Source organism: Orbicella faveolata, unplaced genomic scaffold (assembly GCF_042242905.1).
Source record: "Orbicella faveolata isolate gen_17 unplaced genomic scaffold, um_ofav_v1 contig_48, whole genome shotgun sequence".
NCBI classification, from domain to species: Eukaryota; Metazoa; Cnidaria; class Anthozoa; order Scleractinia; family Merulinidae; genus Orbicella; species Orbicella faveolata.
This window is the reverse complement of record NW_028301578.1, coordinates 13,681,456-13,707,500: the sequence shown is the minus strand read 5'-3', so window position 1 is coordinate 13,707,500 and position 26,045 is coordinate 13,681,456. Positions and strand designations below refer to the sequence as shown.

Sequence of the window (26,045 nt, the reverse complement as noted above, 5' to 3'; positions counted from 1 at the left end):
GTCTCTTACTGCCCTCTTATCTTTGAGATGAAAACTGGTTGTCTTCACTTGATTTAGCTTTTCTGCGATCGATTCCCATCTTTCACCCCTCGCAACGCTTCCTTTTTTGAATGAAAACAAATCGCTCGCCAGGATTTCTCGAAGCAAAATAACATCATGATCTTCAGTCCACCAGGAGCCATAATCGGGGACGGAGACCGTAAGTCTTGGGATCCGCGCGCACCTATGATATGGGACAATTTTTCTATTTTTAGAACAAATTGCACCATCCTGACGTCATATATCCGCGCGGATCCACGCACATGTCGGGGGCTCTCGCGTGGATGTTGTCACGTTGCGTGATCAAATGTTGAGAGTTGAGAGACCTTGAGAGATTCTCTTACGTATTTTTCATAGCGATGGCAGGGAATAAGGCAGGGAATACGAACCAGGACGCTTATATGTAGTTTTATGCTCTGAGCTAACGGAAAAGGTGGGTTTTTCAGGGTCGAAAACAAAACTTCAATCTCGCGCTGGGGATGAATCATAAGATCTGCTCGCGCTAGTTGTAAGCTTACGCGTATGTTTTTGCGTTTGTTCCGACTTAAGAATATAGCAAGAAAACCCTCTACTCTGGTATCGAGTTAATTTGTGAGTTTCTCAGACAATGGTTAATCATAGCCAAATCCTGTTTTGATAGTTTCTTATTGTTTCTGCTTGTTTGGTGAGTCTGACGCGTACAACTAGCTCATTTGTATAGTGCAGCTCGTGCACTTTCAAGTCCGAGTCGGTGTTTTCAATTGTCAACAAAGCTTGACAGAGATTTCTTTCGTTATCTTTTGTGCTGAGATGCTGCAACAAATTTCACGAACGCAAAAAAGGCTACTAACATCATGCTGTTTCTTCAACATAAGCATAGTGAAGTTTTACACTGCGAAAATGAAAATAGACAAGGAGTTTTGATAACTCGATCAACAAAATTGAAATCGTTATTCGAAGTTGAATAAAGAAAGCGTCATCGTAACTTTGCTGATTATTTCTCCTTTATTCACATATTTTCAGCTTAGCTTCTAATACCTTCTCAAACATTTATCAATCTTAAACATATTTAAAACTATAGAGTTATTGTTTGAGTTCGATGTACGCTTTCACACGAAAGTGCGGCGGAAGCACAATTTGTCATGTTTACCGTAACTGTGCAAAACACGCATCGGCGGGCGCTCTCATTCATCGACAACAGAGAATTTACTGGATTTTTACACGAATAAAACTGAGCAGTATCTACGGACGTAAAGTTATTGGACCTTGATGAAACATCAAGCGTTGCTTACAATTCAGGCGAAACTCAAACTGACCAAACTAGCAATTATTTTGTTTTACTTTTCAGTTGCGATAGACTAACAAATTCCTCGCAAGCGTGTGGCAAGAGAAGCTAGGAAACTATGAAGTCCTGAAGCTCTGCTATATCTAAATATATTCAGCTAGTTTTTTGCTGTGTAATGGAAAAGCTCTTCAACATATGTGAAATTAAATAAGTGGAGTAATGTACAGCTCATGTAAACGTAAAAGAAGCATCCGTCGGAACACAACTTGGTTAGCGATATATATAAGCTTAAAGCGGAACATACCTAAATTCGACACTGTCTTACTTCGCTCAAACTGGAGCAACTTACGACGAAAATACTTAAGCAAAATTCCAACAGACGTAAACGCGTTGAGTTGTGGGCCAAAAACATGGAAAATGTCGGGAATTTCGGACGCCATTTCCCCCGCGCGACATCTGCAAAAATCCTCGCAGCATGTACGCGCGTGTGCCGCAGGCGATGGCGCAATTTGTTCTGAAAATAGAATTATTGTCTCATATCGTGGGGACAACCCCAATACTAGAAATGGCGCGCGCTTACGGTCTCCGTCCCCGATTATGGCTCCTGAGTCCACTCCATAGCTCTAAATGCAAAATACAACAATGCAGCTATTTGACCGACGATCGAGAAAAAATGTAAACTTATAAAGATGTGCATAAAAATATTTTCTGTTGAAATGTCTTCGAAAGACTCAATAGTTCAGCTTACTTTGGTTTTCCATCGGAGGCCGGCGCCGACATCTTTTGCTCAAAGCTACGAGAAATGAAAATGTCTGTGTTTTTATCTATGTCTGAGTATACAATTTGAACAACATGAAAGAAAATACTTCTAAAAAGGTAACAAGGACAAAATAAAATGTTTTGAAACAAGCTAGTGAGGGAAAGATACTCACGTTCTGGAGACGACGCCAAAATGAAGGTTTTCACGTTCGCGCGAAACGAAGACGACTTGACAGACAACTCCAGAACGCCTACCGGAACAAAAAGTCACCCAGGATTCCCCTATCTTATATTTCACGAAAGGTAGTTTAATGAAATTCCCAAAGTGTGGGAAGGCATCAATGTCTCCTGAAAAGGTACTCTTCATCCGATGCATTCTTCTCCAAATTCCCTTCGAACACCATAGATAACCATGTGGCATAAATAGAACAACCAAGGGTGACCTTTACATCCAAGACCTTCTATTGGATAACATAATTATTGCATGTAAGGATGTTCAATCCGTGTGCACAACGTGATTATTTAAACTAGTGAGACAATCTCAGATAGTGCAGACTGCAATTGATAGTTCTGGCACGGTAGTCCCATAAGTACTCACCCCTGCTCGGTTCAGTTCCGGTTTGTATCTACCTTGATAGTCTGCTAGGGCTTTTCCCCTTAGCAGTGAATACGTTTCAAGGTTGTATTTTCATTGAAGGTCCGAAAATTACGTACAAGTACTGTTTGTCACGACAGCTTTTAAATTTTACTCTGGTGTTTTACGATGATTTTCGTTCATTTTAAATTCAATAATACGTTGAAGAAACGTGACAATTTAGCTCTTCGCGCCAACTTTGTAACTTCATACTTTTGTTTTCCGCGGAAAGGTATGTAACATGAAACACTTTTTTCTCAAAACGCAAATTTTCTTATCACAGATGAACAAGAACTAATTTAATTATGAGATAGTCACGGAATACCACTTTCTCTTTCTGTTGCCACCGTTGTTAACAATAAAACAATTCAAAATTAATACACAAAACTGGGAAGCGTTTCAATGAGAAGTATTGAAGGTAAACAGCGCTACTTGGCCGATATTATCCTGCATCGATGAACGAGTCTCCTCAAAGACTGATTAAATTAATTTGCGCTTTCTTTAGGTGCCACGGAGTCTGCAGCAATATTTGAGCACTTTCCTGGTTTCTTTTGTCACAAATTTACAATTTGCAGAATATTAAAGCCACTAACTCGGGAACTTTTTGGTCTCTCTTACAGACGCAGTTTAGGCAAGAAATAAATAAGCCGCTAATGAGAAACTTCACATTTCCCTTCTTTATTTCAACGCTGACAAACATACTATTGTAGTTGGAAAACAGCAGATGATATTTTTTGAACCGACCTAGCTGTGGGTAATTCTAAAAGATACGTTTAACTTTTGCACTAAACAGGGACAAGTGGCGCTACCTAGTACCTGATATTACATGACATAAAAAACCGCGTGGAAACATAGTATATAACACTTACAATGCCAGAACGCATGCCTCTTACATGTTGGGTTCTACCATAAGGAAAACTACTCAACATTAGTGTGTTATCCCGTATCCAATGTATCCTCCACCTAATGTATAGAAGACACGAACGCTAACTAATCTGCGCATGCGTTTAGAGCAAATTGGTTTTGTTCTTAAGAGAATAGTACCACAAGGAGAGCAAGGGGTTACTTGAAACAAATATATAGCTTTGCTATGCTTACTCGTAACTGACGTAGATGGAACACGTTTTACGTAGGGTACACGTGTACCTTTCCCAGTTCACCCCCACCATTTCCTTGTCTCTAGACTAATTAATTAATTGAAATCAATTAATTAAACAAACATTAAAGTTTACACCTTAGCACTTTAGTACCTTAGTGCCTAAGCGGCAGGCAACCCCCAAACCATCCCAATAGTGCATTCTGCACAAAAAAAAACTCAAACAGAAACCTTCCTAAACTATGAGACATGTTCAACGTCCATTAGTTTTTTGTTCTATATTAACTTAAAGGAGCTACGTCACGGTTTGCACATCTTGAACTGTTTTGCCTAAATTTCTCTTGCTCTTGCTTTTCTTGTTTGTAATCCGTGTTAATCTTCTTCATCCTTAACCATCCTTGGTCTCTTATGATTTAGTATCATTTCTTTGGTGTTTTTCTATTCTAACAAACTATTATTTCAGGTTTCTTTCTATTGAAAGGTAATTTTGTACATGGCCAAAATAACCTAAAATGCCATGACTGAGCTCCTTTAACAATCACTCTGATGTGGCATACTCCGCAAAGCTTCCAGCGCTTCTGAGCATCCCACTTTCTGCAGAGCACGACATAATTTTTTTATCGTTGCTCCCTGAGGGCCAAACTTTTCTTTCCATTTTAAAAGTCCTTGGTGGCTCTTTTCAGCAACTTCACTGTGCTTGTTATCTTCTTCCAAATTTCTAATGGCTATCTCAGTCATGGACAGGTTCCGCAAAACTTTCTTCCAGTCGACTCCAACAAGTTCACAAATACAAAGGATATGCTCCTCTGTGACAGGACCCTCATCGCTACCTGATAACGATAATTTTGTAATAAGTTATGTTTACGATTCAAGGGAAGACCACTCTTTACAATAAATGTGGTTCTGTGTATTTTAAATAAATAAGGTCTACCCTGAGATGAGGCCAAGTTCATTGTTAAACTTCATCCTTTTCAGAACGGACTTTGTTAGCCCTTTGGGAGCGGCATGGGGGCTTTGGAAGGCTTCACCTCGTATCTCTTAGAACGAATATGAATATGACCGTGAATCTTGGAGAATTTATAACGCGTCAAAAGAATATACTTTGTTGTCTGTGACAAATTAGATGGCCTCTTAGGTTTGACCGAGTTTGACCATATGCAATGTAATGTAAAATTTTAAAATAATGTTAAGACTAATTAAAAATTTTAAGGAAGTTTTGTTTAAGAGTTTGTTTAGAGATCTCAAGACTGAGTAGGACAAAACAATTCTTCAAGCGCTGATAAGATGTTCGAAATTGAGACCAGTTCGTATGAAAAAACGTGCGTGACTTTAAATCTTATTGTGGTTTAAAATTAACATTTCGATTAGTGAGTACTGGGTGATCTCAGAAAACTGAACTTCACCTCGAAGGGGTTAATTAATCCCCTGCCCCGATTTTCGGGGGAAAAATATTAAAAACCCAGCGCTCGTCAAAAATTATTTTTTTTCCCTAGAAATTTAGCTCGGAACATATACAAATTTATATTTGTTTGAATCGTCGATGAAATGACCTTTTCCGGATATTTTTTCCTTCGGGGTAAACAAAAATCTTCTTTTCAAAATCACGCCGAACCCACATGTTGCAAAAAATCTCTTCAAAACCATGACTTCGAAGCGATATATCACTTTAGCGTTAATACCTACCACACATCGGCAGTAGTTAAATCTATTCCTTAACAATCCAGCTTTATCGGGTTAAAATTTCAGCGAAATCGAACAAAACCAGAACTAATTCGCACTTTTTTTGTGACCTCACTCCCTAGACTTGACCTAATAAAGGAAGCCACGGTCGCCCATGGCAACCGAAAAACACGAACATAACAGAGCCGACGTTTCGGCCAAAAAAATCCAGAATTATTGCCTGAGAGCTTAAGAGTAATTGCCACTAAAAATCAAAGAAATCGTGGCCCGGGCGAAAAATCGATTTTGCTCATAATTTGCCAGTTTGAAGGCCTAGGTAAGTAACTGACGGAAATCAAGTTAGTTTTTTGAAATATCCACTATAACGGGAGAAATTCACGAAAAACGGTTATCGCACCGAAAGCTCAGATTTCACTTCGCGATAATCCGAAATTTTACACTTTTCAGCTTCTTGCTACACAGTCGTTTACATCGCTGTGAAAAGTTCTCAACTTTAAATGTATACATTGATTCTTCCTTAATCAAGAGATAGTGTTCATTTTTAATAATAAAGTGTATTATCGTTTGTCTCACGATGTAGTCACTTGAGATGTAGATCACGGGATATACGACTCGCCCGTACCCAGACCTCCGCCGTTTCTGAACACACCCACGAGACCGGCCACTATCCTATCTGGAATGAGGTCAAGTTTATTGATCGAGATCCTCACTGGTACACACGTAGGGTCAAGGAAGCTATTCACATAAGACTTCACCCTAACAACATCAACAGGGATAGTGGAATTGAAATTCCTGAAGCATGGATACCCACGATCAAGAAACACAACAACAGGAGAACGGTACAACAGCGGACCACTGAGGGAACAGCTACTCGTCGGAACAATGGAACAATAGGAGGATCGAAATGCACCAATCACAGCCGACCTTTGTGATGTAAATGATACCGTGCAATCAGTCGACCTTATCGCCTGAAAAAGACTAGCAGTAAGCAGTCGAAACGTCGCGATCTACATCTCACTCTATTATTGCATCCACCACGATGAATAACAACAACCTTTTCCTCGACAGTGTTCATTTTCATTTCTTGTGTTTTCTGGCCGAACTGAGCCCCGATTAAGTAGACATATGAAGGTGAATTAATCAACATGACACGAGCGTGGGACAAAGAAAAATTCTGAGTCCCCGACAGGAATCGAACCCATGACCTCCCGAACACCGGGCGGGCGCTCTATCCACTGAGCTACGAGAACTCATGGAGAGCAAGGTCATTTAACTGAATTCATATATGATAGGTGTCCTGCATACTGCTAGGATCAACGCTATCGAATTCATCGTGAGTAGTGATAAGTTAATAAAGATGGTGAATTTTAAGCTCGGTAATGAAATGTGAAGGTGAATTAATCAACATGACACGAGCGTGGGACAAAGAAAAATTCTGAGTCCCCAACAGGAATAAGTAGACATACTTTTCTAATTAAAACAAAACGCAAAAGTTATGCAAATTCAGTGAGGAAAAAAGCTGACCGGTAGTGCTTCAAATCGTCTGATATTCTAGCAAAAGACAGTTCAGTCGATGAATTTTAGGCTTACGGATTCATTTTTGTGGGATCTACCAGCAATTTTGCATGAACGCCGATCAAAAATCGAGAAAATTGCAATTCAACCCCTTTGAAATTTGCAATGTAACGCAACACGCTAAAATAGGTAAAAATCTTTTGTTGGCTTGAGACAGGACAATCAAAGCCTATTAATGTCTTTAACGTTTGAAACACTTTCGAAATAGTATTTAACTTAGAAATTGCCTGTAATAGCGAAAAAACACGAGTAGAACCAAACTTAATCACTCCCTAACTCTCCCTGTTTTGTGTCACGCATGATAGACTTGGCCCATGCTACAATCTTGGAAATGACAATCTGTGGCGAAGGTCAAGTAATTTTGCAGCTTCGGGAGAAGTGACGGAGTGTTTGAAGCGTTCAAAGTATTTCCCCACCAGTTGCTCTTAGATTCCCTTTGCGCTTAGATAACTCCTCCCAGAAGCAATTCAAATCTGCAGGAGCAAGGATATTCGGGACGGCTAAAACGCACTGTTCAGCTTTCTCAAATAACAACGCGTACTAGAGCTTTACACTGCAGTCCGCGGTGCTACTATGCAGCGAGCGCGTGACGGACTTGGCAGATGTGTCAAATCTGTAGAGGATGATGAAGCTTTCTCCAGAACTCAACCTTTTTTCAAATTATGCGATATTCAGTTATCAGTTTGCTTTCTTTCGAAGCTTCGTCCAGTACAAAAAGCCTACCTTTGCATTCAGCTCATAGATCGGGGTGGAAAAAGAGACGTCAGTATCAGTTTCATGATCAACTTGCAGGGCGAGAAAGGAAGAGAAAAGAGTTGAATTGCATTGACAACGCTGGGGTGGGGATGAGAAAAAACTCCTGATAAAAATTGCCTTGTTTACAAACCAAATTTGTGACGCCACGGTTGGTTTTCATTGCTATTTAGCACTGAAGCATGAAGCATTTTTGTAGCCAATGACATGTCGGTATATCTTTAACCTACGTTGTCGTTTACACTTCTGAAAAAGTCAGTGCTACCTACTCTTTATCATGCTTTATCATGTAGTCTTGTGGATCGTTTTATATCACCAACTACTGCCTCATTCAGTTGACGAGCCTTTCTTCGACCCTGGTTTAACAAGCTTTTCAGTTCAAATAAGTTAACAAGAAATAATTCGAAAACACAAGTGTCCTGTAAGATGTTGGATGTTGCAACAAGGTGGCCAAACGTAATTAAGCAAATTGCGTGTGTACAACGTTGGTGATATTCTTGCGCGCGTCAATTTTTTTTTCCTTGCTTCTAGTCCAGTTCTGGCCCTTTCTCTGTCACGAAACGTCGGGAGAGAGCCGAGAGCGAGGGACCCTCCCTCTCGACGTTGCGTGACAAGGAGAGGGCCAGAACAAGACTACCTTGCTTCTGGCTAGTCATTGAGAGTGTGACCGTTAAAACTACGGAAATTATTTATTTATTTATCATTCCTAAAGTATTTGCTTACCTCGAAGGACTTTTAGTGGCTTTTGATATCCTTGTTACACTGTATGAGCGGTATGACCGTAACTGTGTGCCGGCACAAATTCCACCGTATTGAATAACGAACTCGCGGGGGGCGTCTCTAACTCATCCAGCTTACTCCGATTCTTCTTTGATAAGTGCGTTGTTTGCTTGGTTATCGATACGACATTAACTTTTCGTGGGAATAGATAGCCTCCTACTGGCTAGCGACGGCATAAAGCTTGTAATCCCTAACATCGTTCCAATATGTATATACTATTGAGACCTTTTTTACTTCGTTCGGCGGGTTAACTGGGCAATCTTCTCTTATTAATGCACGATTTCGCACATCAACAACAAAGATCTTGTTATTAAAATTTGACTCATTTTGAACGGTGAAAAAATGGTTTCAAATTCGTTTCCCTTCAAAAATCGCTCGAGCGTGACACTGGGCAGCGAGTAGATGGAAAGTGCTATTTAAAAGTTTGGTGTTTCTTTTTCTCTTTTTTTAAACTCTTGTCGGCGATTTTTTAAGTTTAATACTACTTTTAAAGCTTTTCAAATGTAAAAGACATTAATAGGCTTTGATTGTCCTGTCTCAAGCCAACAAAAATGGTCTTACCTATTTTAGCGTGTTGCGTTACATTGCAAATTTCAAAGGGGCTGAATTGCAATTTTCTCGACTTTTGATCGGCGTTCATGCAAAATTGCTGGTAGATCCCACAAAAATGAAACTATAAGCCTACAATTCATTGACTAAACTGTCTTTTGCTAGAATATCAGACAATTTGAAGCACTACCGGTCAGCTTTTTTCCTCACTGAATTTGCATAACTTTTGAGTTTTGTTTTAATTAGAAAAGTATGTCTACTTAATCGGGGCTCAGTTCGGCCAAAAAACACAAGAAATAAAAATGAACACTATCTCTTGATTAAGGAAGAATCAATGTACACATCTAAAGTTGAGAACGTTTCACAGCGATGTAAACGACTGTGTAGCAAGAAGCTGAAAAGTGTAAAATTTCGGATTATCGCGAAGTGAAATCTGAGCTTTCGGTGCGATAACCGTTTCTCGTGAATTTCTGCCGTTATAGTGGATATTTCAAAAAACTAACTTGATTTCCCTCAGTTACTTACCTAGGCCTTCAAACTGGCAAAGTATGAACAAAATCGATTTTTCGACCGTGGCCACATTTTTAGAATTTTCTTTGATTTTTACTGGCATTTACTCTTAAACGTGAATGGGAACATCTTTTTCGAACTTTTTTCAACTGATTTAAACGGAAGAATGGCCTTGGCGGGCTACAAAAAGACCAAGAGAAAACACAGAATAGGACAGCATAACAAGCCGATAATATTTCACTACGTGGCTTTCCGCACGAAAACGAAAATACAGCTTACTTCTGAATAAATTCAGCCTTAGAAGCAGGTAACTGGTCTCAAATTACTTTCTGTATCCTTACAAATGTTCTGACTTCAATCTCCGAAAGATTTTGCCCCACTTTTGAGCAAATAAACATTTCGCCGACGGCGACGGCCATTACGGTGACTTGCATACTAATTAGCTAACTTGACAAAACTGTCCCGAGGGGGGGATATGACGATAAGAGCTGAAAAATGGCCTGTAATTGGCTAATGATGAGATCATCCCACAGTCCAAATTTGGAGAATCGAAAGTAACGTCAATTTTCTGTCACGCTTTCAATCTGTGGATACTGGAGTAACCAAAATCGGTGCTGTTGCAGAGGAAGAGTTTCAAGAAAAAAGCCCTCTTTTTTTTAAGCGATGACGTATTGTGTGACGTCATCGCTTTAAGCCGGCGTGCTGCATTCCTTTGGATAGTGATTTCTCACTTATTTCGTTGCGCTTACGTCCGTCGCGTTTATGTCGCGCACGATTTATCCCTCTGTGGAAGCGAAATAAACTCTGGGAGTTCCTTTGCTTTGTAGGTTCAGCGGACTGCTTTTAATTCTAGCTTTTAAAAGAAGATTTAGGGGTAGATTTTGGTTTATACCGGTATCGGATAAATTTGCGTTCACAGGCAAACCAATAATAAGAATATATCTTCCATACATACAAGTTTAGATAGACAAGTAGTCGCACAGGCGATAGGTGAAGGCTTTGCGGCTTTTCTTTGCTTTTTGTAGGATCAGCGGAGTGCTTTTAATTGATATGACAAGTATACAGGTAAAACAACAATTTAATTTCCGGTGAGGTAATTAGTGTTGCCAAATATTTTAAAAGATAATAAGGTGTCGATTTCAGAGAGAGTAACTTTTCCTCTGCAGCTTTCCTTTGCGGCTTTCCTTTGCTGTTTGTAGGATCAACAGAGTGCTTTTAATTGTAGCTTTTAAACGAAGATTTGGGGGTTGATTTTGGTTTATAGTGTTGGATAAATTTGTGCTCACTGGCATAACTCATAATAACAACATATCGTCCATACATACAAATTTACACAGACAAGCAAGTCGCACACGCGATAACTGAAGGGTCTACATAAAATTCACGGATTGGTAGCGCAGTTGTACTTTTGCCAGTCTTGAAGTGAATTGAATAAGCATTGTCTGAATTGAATGAGCACTGTGAGAGCACTGTATGAGCATTGTATGAGCACTGAAATAAACGGTTTACAGTAGTGATAATGAAGTCAAGGTAGGATTCATTTAGAGTTTTCAGTTTTTCATGAAGTTTTGGAAATATGCTGTTTTATATTTTCTGTAAAGAGTGGTTGTGATTAAACAATCGATAATCGATTTGCCAGGGCAAAGACAATACGAATGTTCATTGATGACAAGTATACGGTTAAAACAACAAATTAATTTCCGGTGAGGTAATTAGCTTTGCCAAATATCTTTACAATAACAAGGTGCTGATTTCAGAGAGAGGAGCTTTTCCTTTGCCGCTTTCCTTTGCTGTTTGTAGGATCAGCGGAGTGCTTTTTATTTTAGATATTAATCTTTCTTTTGGGTTGGTACATTTCGCTGACCCCTAGCACATGGACTAACACGATGGACCTGGTACATGAACTACTTGAATGAACTACCAGTGGACTACTCTTAATGTAAACCCTAAAATTTCTAACACAAAAGTTCTACAGTTTAGTTTAAGAATCAGTTGTCATTATGATATTGCATGTGCATTTCAAAACCCTTATTGCACGCCTGGAATAGACCATTTTACAGTTGTCTGCTTAGTGACCTGGCCTTTGAATGGCAGCGAGGCTGGTGGTGACCTTGTTTTGATACAGACCTTACTACTTTTATTGTGTAAATCAAGTTGTTCTGATATTATCTAGTTGGCATTTAAATGAGAGAAGCACAGAGGTCTGTATCAAAGCAAGGTCACCTCCTGCATTCATGGCCAGGTAACTAGGCACACAACTGTAAAATGGTCTATTGCTCTAGCTCCGTGATTGCAGCTGTCATGGTCCTCACCTCCCTCACGCAGCTCTACTGAGTTTGAACTTCCAGCGGTCGCACCGGTGTCACTATAGGCCGCGTTGATTTGGTCGCGTTCTGCGGAGCTTTGGCGGATGCCATGCTAGTAGAACAATTCGAGAATGTAAGTAACTCCAAATCAGTATATTTATAGATAATGCCCTTTTTAGCTCAAATTCATAATCTGTATTACTCCTTAAAATTAACTTAATACAGATTCAGATAAGAAAATGTTATAAGCCTGTAACGAATTACTTGTGCATCTACATGAGACCGTATTAAAGCCACGTGGTAGACTGGACAATTTCTCTCGTCCCTGCATGGGGAGGGATTACATTCAAGTGCACCTATCCCTAAAATTGTTTTTCGCCAAAACGAATCTAATTGTTATTTGAAATACTTCTGCGAAAACATTTTTGGATTCGGTTAAATCCTCGATTTTCTGTGCCCCGACGAAATCTCGAAAATAGCTCCCAAACACCGCCATTTTGTTTCGCGGCCGAGTTTGAGGAGAATGGGGCCAGCGACTGTTGTGACGTCTACCCAGGAAGGTTGACCGATATACTGATATGTAAATAGGTCGCAATTGTACGCCGCCAACCAACACTTAAATATCTCTTTCGATTTGAATAAAAGTCGAAGATTAATCCTTTAGAATTACATGATAACAAAACTGTTAGACTCACAGAGTTTTTTGAAGGTTTGGAAATCAGCAGTGCGACAAACAATCTGTGCAATACTGTCGAAAATATGACCGTGTAACATCTGCGGACTGCTTAGGGAACACATCCTTTTCGCTTATCCAACGAATTTCACTGCAAACTTTGAGAAAAATTTACATTGGTTATTTGGAGTTACGACTTAAAACGTGTGACAATGTGAAATCGGTAATTGTATGAAATGTTTCCTTCCGCCTTGCTTCCCGCAGCTTCAAAAATACAGGTCCAAGCAATTCTACGATTTTCAATCGATCGAAGCCAGTGTTTTGGAGGTCATCAAGTCTCGAAAACTGCAACACTTACGTCGCTCTTAGAAACATGAAGCATTCCAGAAAGTAGAACACAAACTGGATTTAATAGAACAACCATACCTTAACAAAATACATTCTCACTAAGGACAAATGTGAACGGGCTATAAACACGCGTGGGAGTCTTGTGTTTAGGTGACGAAATTACCATCCAAAGCAGTCCTTGAGTTTTCTTTCCTGCTTTTCGTTTGCCTGCTCCTCCACTTCGTATCTAGCTTTCCATTCCTAATATACAAGCAACTCGTCCGCAAAGAAGTCTTCCCCGTACTCGCTTGAAATATTGTAAATTGTTTTCAAAGCTCTAAGGAGTGAGTTCACAGTTGTCGAACGTGCTCGACCGAAGTTTATTTCGGAATCTCCCGAATCGTATCTTAACTCTGACTCCAGTGACGAAAAAGAAATGATTCTGAAACAAAACTTAGACGTTTTAGTCCCAAAATATATTGGAACGATTAGTTTTGTTTTCCATTTTCTCGAGCAAATACAGATAGCTGACCGAGGCGCCATTGTGTTTGGTTCCTGGGTAGAAGTCATCAGCAACCGCCGCCCCAGACTCCCTAAAACGCGGCCGCGCAACACTTCAACCGCGACTTTGAAATGGCATAGAAAATCGAGGATTCAACCAAATTCCAAATTTTTTTCGCCCAAATGCTTCGAATAACAATTGGATACGTTTTAGCGAAAAAACAAATTTGGGGTTAGGTGCACTTTAAACTGCTTTATACTCATCACTCCTTATTGCTGACGCTGTAGAAATACAACCTTAGTAGCTAATGGATTATAAATTAACCTTCTGCCTTTTCTTCGACGACAAAACGCTGTCAATTGCAAGGTTTCTAATAATAACGAAAACGTAACTGGGGGACATATCCATTTCCCATATTCAATTTCACCACTCTCCTACCCCTTCATCCACCCCTTCCCTACACGGTTGAGGAGGACGCGGTCATGTCGTATGATTGTTCGAGGTTAACAACGTTTTCATATTTACCGCACCCAAATTTGGAAAAAAGCCAAATAGAAGCCTTGTCTACCACGCTCATTTCCTGCTGTGATTAGTCTCCTTCGCAACCGTTATTAGGGCCGTCACGCCACCCTTCCACCTTCGCTTCTTCTTCCCTCGGTGAGAAGCGTTGCGTGACGACCCTAATAACGGCTGCGAGGGAGGCTACATGTTGATGGACTGCATATCGCTGACCCGCTGAATTGTTGGCCAAATTTGGGTACAATCAATACCTAATTGCACCATTTTGGCTCGCTTCGGTGGCATATGAGGTCACTTGGTCACGCGATATACGTATTTTGGCTCAACTGCGAGACTATGAACTTAACTATGGGGAGACCAAACACGTTAGATATACCGCTGAAGCGTATTAAAAGGTGCCACAATGTTACTCAGGGTTATATGAACGGTTATGAAAACAAACTTTAGCCACCAGTAATTCCTCAATTCCTGCTTCACTGTATTGATTGACAGCACTATCATAATATCCCTGATTGTTTTCTCCCACATTGTCCTCACGTATGTAGCATCGCCGCCTCCTGCTGCAAAAAGAAAACAAATGCATTGATCTCTATAGAGTAAAGAAATGCTCCGTTTTTCCAAAAAAACATTACAGACAGACAGAAAGAGCAAGTACCCTTGGTTATGTTGGTTTTGAAAACCAACATTGTCCTGCTGTACGTTGTTTTTATTGCCATCTCTTTCTTCATTTTCCCTTCCTTTGGAGAGTCGCCATCTCATGCTGCGAGAAATAAAACGAATGCATTGACTTTACACAATGAAGAAATGCTCCTTTTTTGAAAAAAATACATTTAACAAAAAAATGACCCAGGACCCTTCCTCTCACGCATTGTTGTATAAGTAGTAGAGAAAGAAACAGACAGACTACGCCTATGGAAGTTCTTCTTTCAAAAAAGTCTCTCTTGTCCGTGTAGTAATAAAAGGACTCACATAATTTCGCGTTTCCACATACATAGAAATGCAAACACTGCAATGGATGATCCCACGAGAAGAGAAGTGCTGGAAGTTTCTGCAATGAAACAGCAAAACATGGTTTTCTGGGATTATGTTTCCCACTTTGTCCGAACATTTATTTTTTAATTTATAAAGGTTGTATAACTAAGATGTTTCAAGAGGTTGTTAAAGGCATGAGAGGGTCTTCTGAGACAGGATGGAAGGGGAGAGGGGGATGGAGGGGATCGGAGGCGGAAACCCTCTAGACTTAGCTGTTCGCAATGTGAGATTAGACGTATGTTTCTTCGGAAAATATACCCTTCGGACGTACCAGCTAATTAACTCATACCCATACCGTGGTACAAGGGGGATGGATGGAAACCCCCTCCGCGTTTTCATTCTTTTAGGGCAGAGCGAAATAAATTTACATTGATTAGATAGCTCTGAACTTGCTCTACAAAATATACCTATGACCACAAAAAGAATCACAAGGACGGACCAAAACAAAGCAAAAATCAGCAAACGTATTCCAAAAATAAACCAAACCACAGGGTAGTTAGATCACGAGCGAGATGGATCATATAAGAAAGCACACACGGAAGCTTCGCTTCAGTGGAGTAATTACCGTAGATCCCTTCGAAATTTTAGAGGGAGAGAAAAGTTTTTATGAAAACCTTTATAAATCAAGAAGAAATTGCTTTGACGAAAAATAATTATACTTTCGCTTTGAAGATTTACCTATTCCAACACTTTCACATGAATCAAGATATCTCAGTGAAGGACTAATAAGTCTTGAAGAACGCTCTAAAATTACAAACTCTTCTCCATTAAATAAGGTTCCGGGAAATGACGGTCTACCTATAGAATTTTATAAGACTTTTTGGAATTTCTTGGGAGAACCTTTAGTTGAATGCTTCAATGCACCTTTCGTAAAAGGAGAAATGAGCCCTCCACAAAGGCAGGCTGTAATTACATTAATTGAGAAAAAGAATCAAGATCGTTGTAATCTTCAAAACTGGAGGCCAATTTCCCTTTTGAATGTCGATACAAAGATAGCCTCAAAAGTTATTGCAGAAAGAATGAAAAGTCTATTGCCTAAATTAATACATTATAATCAATCAGGATATATCCCCGCCAGAAATATCAGTGAGAATATACGCTCAGTTCTTGAAATAATGGACTATACAAGAGCTAAGAAATTACCCGGAATTTTACTTTTTACTGACTTTGAGAAAACATTCGACAGTTTGGAATGGACTTTCCTTGAAAAATGTTTGAATCAATTCGGTTTTGGGCCTAATTTCATAAGATGGGTCAATATTTTCTATAAATATATTCAAAGCTTTATTGTAAACAATGGCCTTTGGTCTCACTTCTTAATATAGAGCGTGGAGTTAGGCAGGGGGACTCCCTTTCCCCCCTACCTTAGCTTTTGTCACTGCGGTTGAAATCCTAGCGATTGCTATACGAAACCAATTCGACATTAAAGGAATAAAAAGAAATAATTTAAACTAAACTGCTGCAGTTTGCTGATGACACAACTGTTGTTTTATCAGATTTAGATTCTGCACGAGCTTTGCTTGTATTGCTTGATTGTTTTTAGAAAGTCTCCGGACTAAAACTTAACGATGCGAAAACAGAAGCAATTAATGTGGATCGGCTCCCATCAAATGGAAAACTTGCGTTAAGTTTTTTTAGGAATTTCCATTATGTATGATGTACAGATACTAGTCGAAAAAAACTTTAGCAAAGGCTGAAAAAAAATCAGAAATGCAAAAAATTTATGGAAGTCAAGGGGTTTGTCAATTCATGGCAAGGTTAATATTATAAAAGCAACTCTTCTCCCAAAAGTAATATACCCTAGCTCGGTGATAAGCACTCCGTCTGAAGTTATAAAAGAATTTAACGATTTAGTTTTTTATCTTTTTATGGAACGGGAAAGATAAAGTTATTCCAAGATCAACGTATGCACCCTATGAGCAAGGTGGCCTCAAAATGATAGATTATGAAACCATGATAAAAGCGTTGAGGTTGAGCTAGCTAATGCGCATAACGGATGAGGACTCATCAGGTTTCTGGAAGTCTTACCTTAATTATCTTTTGGATAATAAGGGTGTTTTTTTCTACTTCAGTGTAATTATATATGATGTAAACCAGATAAACATTTCATCTATTTTTTATCAGGATCTATTAGTGTGGTGGTCAAATATAAGAGAAACTGTAGATCCAAATAATGTTTACAAATATATTATATGGAACAACAAAGAAATCAAAATCGATGGTAAAAGTGTTTTTTATAAGCATTGCTTTAATATGAATATTAAAGTCAAATGTCGAGTCTTCTCAGAAATGAGGGATTGACAAGGTCCATTTTTTTAGTATGGATAAGCCTAAGGCAATCTGTGCCTTTGAAGTTGTGTGTTAACATACCGAATTTTAAGGTGATTCTTGATTTGTATAGGTAGTCATACGGTTTCGAGTTCAATTTGGAGTTAATTTGCACGAGCGAGTTTTTCAAAAAGCTGAAATTGTACGAGCCGCTTCGGCGAGTGCAATTTCAGTTTTTTGAAAAACTCACAAGTGCAAATTAATTCCAAATTGAACGAGAAAAACCGTATGATTACTTATTAATAATATAAGCATGACAAAATTCGCGTCGCGGAAGTGCTGGAAGATCTTTCTTGAAGCCATTTTTTCTCATGCAAGGGAACTCTTTTCGAAGTTTCTGCACAAAATTTTCGTCATTATTTTACGTGATATTATTGGCTCGGAAAATTTCCTAGTCTTTCAGCCAATCATAATTCAGAATGACGATGTGTAATTTGCACTGGTGTTACACCTGAACTGCACTGCTCTCAGCCAATCAGAATCAAGTAATTTTTTCATGTATATTATTAGGTCTTAAATGTCATGACTATTATTGTTTTCTTATGAACAAAACTTGGAAAAGCTAAGTAAATGGATCAAGCTAAAGAGAGAATTTAGCCTTGATGACAAGCAAGTTTCAGAGACATTTTCTTTTGCCAGTGGGGGTTGCTAATGAACCGTATCTACGCTCCTTTCAGTACAAAGCGTTGAATTCTGTTCTGTTTACTAATGACCGTCTGTGTAAAATAGGATACGTTTAATCCCAACTGCACCTTCTGCCATCAGCTAACAGAAACCATATCCCATATTTTGTTCGGCTGTTCATTTTCAAATTCTTTTTGGCATGAGCTTAATGAAAAAATTTTGAGTAAAATCAAGAGTTGCAGAAGCCTCTCCCTTACATATAGCGATGTTACTGTTGGGTCTTTTGAGGGCGAGATGGATCTATTTATTTGTATAGTAATTCTGGGAAAAAAATTTCTTGTGGACTTGTCGATGTAGAGAAGCATTACCTTCTATGAGTCACTTCATAAGAATTTTGGTAATTGAATATGAAACTGAAAAACACATATTTCAAATCGAATAAAACGAATTTGTTTAAAGAAAAAGGAGGATTTTTGAGGAAACACTCTAAACTAATAGTTAAAGTAGACAACGCTATTATTAAGAAAAATAGTTAAGTTTAATAGGTATGTAGATAGGAATTGACAATTGTTTTTAATCAACTCAATATGGTGTCACTGTTGAGTTATTTGTTTGTAAAAAATACCTCTTAGTCAACGGGTCTGACTGTCTGTTGAGGTAAATCATGATTGTGAAGATTTCATCCCAATGTTAGATCGGCCATCTTTGTTTTTCTTCAAACAGAAACAAGTATTCTTGTATTGGCCTTATTCTGACATTTCCGATGCTTTGTTTACTATGGTTGAGCCAAGGACTTTGTGGATGGGTTTCAAGAGAGTTCAGAATTCGTTAATCAGCCGAAGAATCACAGTCTTCGGCATACACTAACATGTCATCAAGGCTTTGCCCCGGGGGCTTTGCTTTTTGCATTACGTGAAATTTCGAATGAAATGAGTCTTAGGCGGTAACTTGGTGAATTCTTGGACAGGAACGATTGTTTCTAGTGCAAAATGCACTATTGGGATGGTGTGTGGGGGCTTTCGTCCAAGATGGTATTCGACAGGCTCCCATCGATATCATTGGCATTACGTGCATTTCACGAAAAAGGAATGCAGTCCAAACCATTTATGTTTGCGCAAAATTTTCAGTTTGTGAATGCGTTTCAATCAAGTAGTGCTGTTCACGGAGTAATACTGTCTTCTCGTTGTAACGCTCCTTGGAACCCATACTGAGACACTCATTTGAAGTGGTTTTCTCTGTCAAAACCAAAGAAATTGCGGAAAACACTGCCTAGTTTTGAAATTTGTTTTTGCTTTCAGGTAAATGTAACAAGATATTTTTATTTGTGAGTTTCAAATGGTAACTTGACACTATTGTTTTTCACGCACGAGTGGTTGCAATTAAAACTGACGAATCATTGACTTCCGTTTACAAGGTCAGAATAAACAAACAAGAAGCCAATCTAGCGGCACGTCCAGAAACTTCAACTTGATATAAATGTTTGGACGTCTCTTTTCTTAGTGTTCATTGTAATTCTTAAAAACGGGAATTTTTAAAAATATAAAACAAACAGCGGTGATAAACATTTTAAAAACATGCATTTTATGAACCTGACACTTCATATGCTAGTCAACATACATTTTCAAAAGTATAACCTGTGAAATTTTTTGGAAAGCTACTTATACTGTATAAATGGGGGTCCGGAACCTAGACAGAAAACATCTGTATTAAGAAATAAAATGATGATAAAATGAACTAGTGAGACAATCTCAGATAGTACAGAGTGTAATGTATAGCTCTCACGCAGTACTCATGACACAGCTCCTATATAACTCCTGCCATTCACTCCTGGTTTGTATTGACCTTGCTTGTCAGCTAGGGATTATGATGAGACATAATCTTAGCAGTGTGTATGTTTGATGTGAGTATTTTCATTCACAGTCCAAGAATCACTTACAATTAAGGTTACGGTATACCTTCAGGGGTCTCTCACGTGCAAGCGATGTAGCGCGTGCAGTTTAAGATGTAGATACCTAAACCCCATATCAAATTAAAGCTTACAGAGGTGGCTATCGAACTATACCAAGAATTTTGAAATAAAACGAATTGTCGAATTTTTCACGACCACTAAATGCGAGTGCCCGAATCAGTCAAAGTCAAAGCGAATTTCGTTTTTCGCCAATTTAATGTTTTTCTCTGTTTCAGGGCCCAAAGCACTTAAAAAATTTGTCTGCGTTTAGGCATATTCAATTGCAATAAAAAGTTACAGAACATTTTCGAAATAGGATTACAAAAATGTGAAGTGATCGTACAAAAATCGCTCTCGAAGAAAAAGTATTTCGAAATTAATAATTCGAAGATATGTTTTTGTAGTTTATATGTTAAACTAGCTACTGTCCAAATTTGAGGGCAATTGAGCAAATTCCCTTTGAGATATAACTCTTTAAAGTGTCTGCTTCAAGCGAAAAAATTTATTCGAGAAAACAGCGCTAAGAAAAATCTTCTGCTTCGCAAACAAACTCCGCCCACAAATGCCCTCAACTGGGTTCTCAGAGCCAATCAGTGCAGGGAAAGTGTACCACCGTTAAGCTCCTGGTGAAATTTACGAACGAATCTCCAAAAACCCTTTGTGTTTCGCAATGCGCTCAAGGCGCCGAAGGCGGAGAGATAATTTTTCTGTAGCTCGGTTTTTCTTGAAGCTTCTCTAGCAAAATGGGGAAGACTAAAAAGGATACGAACGCTAGAGTGGCTGGACGAGGAAAACAAACAAAAGAAAGAAAGCGCGGCGGAGCAACTGTGTGTGGTCAACTGTGCATGGATAATATTTCAAATGATCTCAATGAGTTCGACGATTCGTCGATATCGGACTCATCAGAAGAGTCTCTGTCAACATCCCTGTTATTGCTGTCAAGTTCCGAAATTTTTACAGAACCTTTCTTTTCTCTTACCACGAATTCTTTGCCCGCCTTATACGATAGCTATAGCTTCATCCGCGTGGTGAACTTTCGCTTCTTTACTCATTGATGTATTTTCATTCGTTCTTCGCTGTTTTCGCTTTTTCGAACTGGTCCATGTTTTTAACGTGGTCTATGTTTACTTATAACTTAACAGAGTTACACCTTACACCAAAAATGCTAACAACAATGCTGATCAACTGAGCAGTCAATTCGTGACATCCATACCGCGAAAATCGTCTCGGTTGATTGCATACGCGCCATAGGGCTGTCAATCAAGAGGTAAACTTTTACTTCCGGCGAAAACGTACAACCGCCATTTCTCCACTAATATTTAGCCTTTTTCAAAAAAATTTTTCAGAAATTAGAGATTATTCTTCGACCACTACTTTGACCCAAAAATCCAAATTTGAAGAAAATTGCCGACCCGAAGAATGCTGTAACCTTCGTTTGTCAAGACAGCTCGCGAATTTTACTGTACTGTTTTACGTTGATTTTTGCTCATTTTAAATTAAATAATACATTTAAGTAGTGAACGTGACAATTTTACTCTTCACGAAAACGTTTGTAACTTGATACTTTTGTTTTCCTCGCAAAGGTATGTAACCTGAAACTCTTGTTTTCTCGAAAACACACGGAAGATGTGCTTGTATTCTCTTCACAGCTGGAGATAAATGGGAGAAAGTTAAAGGTCTGATGAAGAAATGGAAGAGAAACGATTTGCTTTATTTAAAACGCAAATTTTTCTTTTGACCGATAAACAAGAACTAATCTAATTATCGAATTGTCACGGAAAGCACGTTCTGTTACCACCTTTGGCGATAACATAAAACCACTTAAATTTAAAATACACACTGATATTGATTAATACAACTGTGTATCGTTTCAACGAGAAGTATTGAGAGTAAACAGCGCTACTTGACCGAGATTATATTCTTCATCGGTGAACGAGTTCCCTCAGAGACTGATAAAATTTATACTTTCAGTAGATGCCACGTAGTCTGTAGCAATATTTGAGCAGTTTCCTGGGTTTTTTGTACAATTTACACTTACTCGGGAGAGTTTCGGCTGCGGGTATAAACATTTTGGTCTCTTTGATGGAGACAAAGGATGAAATAAACGCGCTAGGGTAGTTTGGAAACAATAGATGATATTTCTTGAACCAAGTAGCGTAATTCCAAAAGACACGCATGCGTATGACTTAGGGTTCTACTACAAGGAAAAGCGCTCAAAGTTAGCGAGTGATCTTGCATGAAATGTATCTCCCACCTGATATGTAGTTGACACTAACGCTTATTAATTTGTGCATGCATTTAAAAGTACCACAAAGAAAGCAAGGGGCTTTCTGAAACAAATATATAGCTTTTTGAAGTGACAAAGAGGTAACGTAGGTACATACACCACCCATCTTACGTAGTGTTTACAAGTACCTACCCCATCCTACCTCCTTGCTGTAAGCCTAATTAATTAATTGAAATTAATTAATTGAAATTAATTAATTATACAAACATTAAAGTTTACGCCTTATTGCCATAGTGCCATAGTGGCATAGTGTCTTATCTTATTGCCATAGTGTTTTAGCGACGTCAACCCCCAAACCATCCCAATAGTGCACTCTGCACTAAAAATGATGAGAAAAAAATTGAAGACGTTTCAAACGGAAACTGTCTGTACAGTGACAGTGGAAAAGCTTTCCTAACACCCCCATTTATATCGTATAAATAGCTTTCCCAAAAAATTTTAGGGGTTATACTTTTGAAAATATATGTTGACTAGCATACGAAACGTCAAGTTCATAAAATGCATGTTTTAAAATGTTTAACACCGCTGTTTGTTTTATGTTCTTAGTCAAGCTACGATGGCTGAAGACCAAGAGTTTATATGACACGGGAATTTTTAGCAGAGATTTTCTCATAGGTTGGTGGTATGGAACCTCTTTAGGCTTCTGTACATTATGCTTTTATTTCCCCACTAAAATGCTCCACCATAATGCTCCATTTTTCCCACTAAAATGCTCAGTCTCCCCGCAAAAATGTCACTAAAATGCTCGGTCAATGCTCATATGTAGCGGTTTTTAAATTTTAATTATTTTAACGTTTTAACACAATATTACTATCAGCTCAGGGTGCTTAAAAGATCGTATACGTAGTATAACTCAACGTATATAATAGTTTTAATACGCAAAAAGATAATTCTCCAAATGATCTTTTAATTTGATTTGACTACCGCTGACCTCTCCTCAGTCTCCACTCGGGCTGTATTAAGGCGGCATTTGAAATTTTTTAAATTTCAAATTAAGTCTTCCTTTTCTCGTAAAAAAATAATTTTAATTTCTTTTTTCTGTACGTGGAAAAAAAAATTAATTTTACGAAAAAAAGCCACTAAAATGCTCGAATGTTTAATGCTTTTGCCTCACCACAATGCTCGAAAAAAATGCTAGCATAATGTACAAAAGCCTAAACCTCTTTACACATTCCTGAAGACTCCATGGCGGCAAGTAAAACCGCAAATTAATCAGATCAGACTTTGAGGCGACACAGTGGGTCTTTCGTTTTGAAACAGATTTCTTGGGTGGTTCAAACAAACTTTTTCTGTAACTGACTTTTATTCACCAAAAAAAAATATCAGGCGTTGGGAAGGGTAATAGGAAACGTCCCAAACTCTGCAGATTTCCAGGCGTCTTACAAAATTTATACAGTTTTTTGTGTCTGGTTGTTTCAAGTCTCAAGTTAGGTAACGCTGTTTACCTTTTATAATGTCTTCTCGTTTATATGGGTTTTGATATCGATATTAATTTGAAGTGGTTTCGTGGAATATCAAAACCGAAAAAACACACGATTGTTAGCAACAGAATAAGACCATGCTAAATTGGGTCTTGTTATAAAATGAGTTAAATTCAAAAATACGTTGACTAGCAAATGTGTCAGTTTTACTTTTCACGCCGTTTGTAACTTGATACTTTTGTTTTCCTCGTAAAAAGATACAACATGTACAGGATACCCTTGTGAAGGTGAATTAATCAACATGACACGAGCGTGGGACAAAGAAAAATTCTGAGTCCCCGACAGGAATCGAACCCATGACCTCCCGAACACCGTGCGGGCGCTCTATCCACTGAGCTACGAGAACTCATGGAGCGCAAGGTCAAGGTCAGCATTGATCCTAGCAGTATGCAGGATACCTATCATATATGAACTCAGTTAAATGACCTTGCTCTCCATGAGTTCTCTTAGATCAGTGGATAGAGCACCAACCCGGTGTTCGGGAGGTCATGGGTTCGATTCCTCTCGGGGACTCAGAATTTTTCTTTGTCCCACGCTCGTGTCATGTTGATGAATTCACCTTCACATTTCATTACCGAGCTTAAAATTTACCATCTTTATTAACTTATCAGGATACCCTTGGTTTCTCGAAAACATAGGAGCGTTGTACTTTTTCTTCATTGCTGGAGATAAACGGCATAAAGACAAACGGATCTCTAACAGACCAACTTGGCTAACAATATAGACGGACCGATTTGACTAACAATAGACGGATCGAAACCGACCAATGACTTATGACAAACTTTACACGAGTCTTACAGCCAGTACCATCATAACTAAACTGACCAATCACGTTCAACGGACCAGACTTATAACGCCATCGACTGGCAAACGCTATTCTCTTGACTCTGAAGATGACTTCTGCTCAGGTTGCCGAAACGTCAGTTACCAACAACAGTTCTTTTCAGAACTACCCTCACCCGGACGATCGACGATCACACAATACGAACTACAGAACGTTTTGTAAGCTACACCTACGTTGAAATTCAAACTTTTCTTGCGCTGTACATCGTAACCAAACAAACTTGTTGGATTAACCTCATCATAACTGTCAAGCTGCTACATTCAGGAGCTTTTCATTCACAAAAAAATTACTCTTGCACGCCTTGCCTGCCTATGTTTAACTTCTGTAAACCAAACTTTATTCCTTCTTCTGTAACTTAATTGTTGAAAAACGAGTTGTAATTGTTGTTATTGTGGAAATAAACAAATAAAAAACAATTTTTACAAAAGTTTTGATTTGTAACCTCGGACGTACAATCTTACTCACAACCCCACCGTCGTACAATGCGTGCAGGATGGAACCCCTCCCCTCGGTTCTCGTTGTATTGACACAGCAAAGTAAATTGACATTTAGTACATAGCCCTGAGCCTACTCTACAAGATGACACAATTTTTGTTGGCTATGACGTTAATTGACGTGATGTGACCATGTTGGATCCGACATCTCGGCGGATCTCGCTATTTTCTTAAAAAGCCAAGAAATCTCGGAAATTAATACATGTAGAACAAAATAGAGAATTGTCAACAATGTTGAATTTTGGCCAAAACTTACCTGAAATTTGCGGTTGCCATGCCCACATCAAAATTCACTGACACACAATTGACATACCAAAGTATCCACGGAGGATGAACGAACAGGTACTGAAGGTTTCAACATTTAAGTTCAACATTATTCGTATTTTAAAGTGTTTGCTAATTTTTTGTATCGTTCTGGATATTGGAATAGTAACCGAGCCCAACGCCATATTGGAATTGTAACCGCGCAGTCAGTGCGAGCCTACTACACAATGTGTGCATCGTGCCAGCCCGAATATTGATGACTTTGTAGCTTTTACACGACCCTTAATATTAGGTGTTTCGTTAAATTGAAGTGGAGTTGACTTCGAATGTTCGAATTAGTACTATGGCCAACTTGAAGGCTGAATTTCAGGAGAAAATGTCTGCCGGAAAGTGACCTGAAAAGCTGTGGTAAGCTTTGATGAGAATGTGTCTTATTCCTCCACCTTAATGAGCTTATATGAGCGAAACGAACAACTTTTAATGAACGAAACAGCTATTGAATACAAGACAAACATCGGCACCATTCTATAATATTGTAATTTCATTTTTGAGTTATTTTTTTGTAAAAAAAATACCTCTTAGTCGGCGCGTCGGGTATGTTATGGACGGGTCAATGGGTGAGTGAGTGAGTGAGTGAGTGAGTGAGAGATGTATGTATGTCACACCAATCAGATTGGATCTACTATGAACAGCTAATCAAATTTCTTGTTGTAAAGGTAAATGGTACGTGAGAAACACAAGGTATGTATAAACACAAGGACTTTGGTAATTGAAAAA

At 38.7% G+C, this 26,045-nt stretch overlaps 1 protein-coding gene, 1 long non-coding RNA gene and 1 pseudogene across 2 annotated transcripts in view; 1 reads left to right on the top strand and 2 right to left on the bottom strand.

Moving 5' to 3' along the window:
- The window catches only part of LOC149096625 (uncharacterized), an 802-nt pseudogene extending 613 nt beyond the window's left edge, over positions 1-189 (bottom strand).
- Positions 190-243: 54 nt separating this feature from the next.
- On the top strand, positions 244-1,529 carry LOC149096624 (uncharacterized). Its single transcript, XR_016204593.1, has 2 exons — positions 244-472; positions 1,367-1,529. It is a non-coding gene; the product is annotated as an uncharacterized LOC149096624 (long non-coding RNA).
- Positions 1,530-3,350: 1,821 nt separating this feature from the next.
- LOC149096623 (low-density lipoprotein receptor-related protein 5-like) overlaps positions 3,351-26,045 on the bottom strand; it is a 45,181-nt gene continuing 22,486 nt past the window's right edge. The window contains exons 7-11 of the mRNA XM_089281266.1: positions 14,936-15,014; positions 14,622-14,726; positions 14,418-14,526; positions 11,952-12,057; positions 3,351-4,622 (exon numbers count right to left, since the gene is read on the bottom strand). Coding sequence (XP_089137392.1) covers positions 4,324-4,622; positions 11,952-12,057; positions 14,418-14,526; positions 14,622-14,726; positions 14,936-15,014 — 698 coding nt within the window. The 3' untranslated portion in view covers positions 3,351-4,323. The remainder of the gene's footprint in view (positions 4,623-11,951; positions 12,058-14,417; positions 14,527-14,621; positions 14,727-14,935; positions 15,015-26,045) is intronic.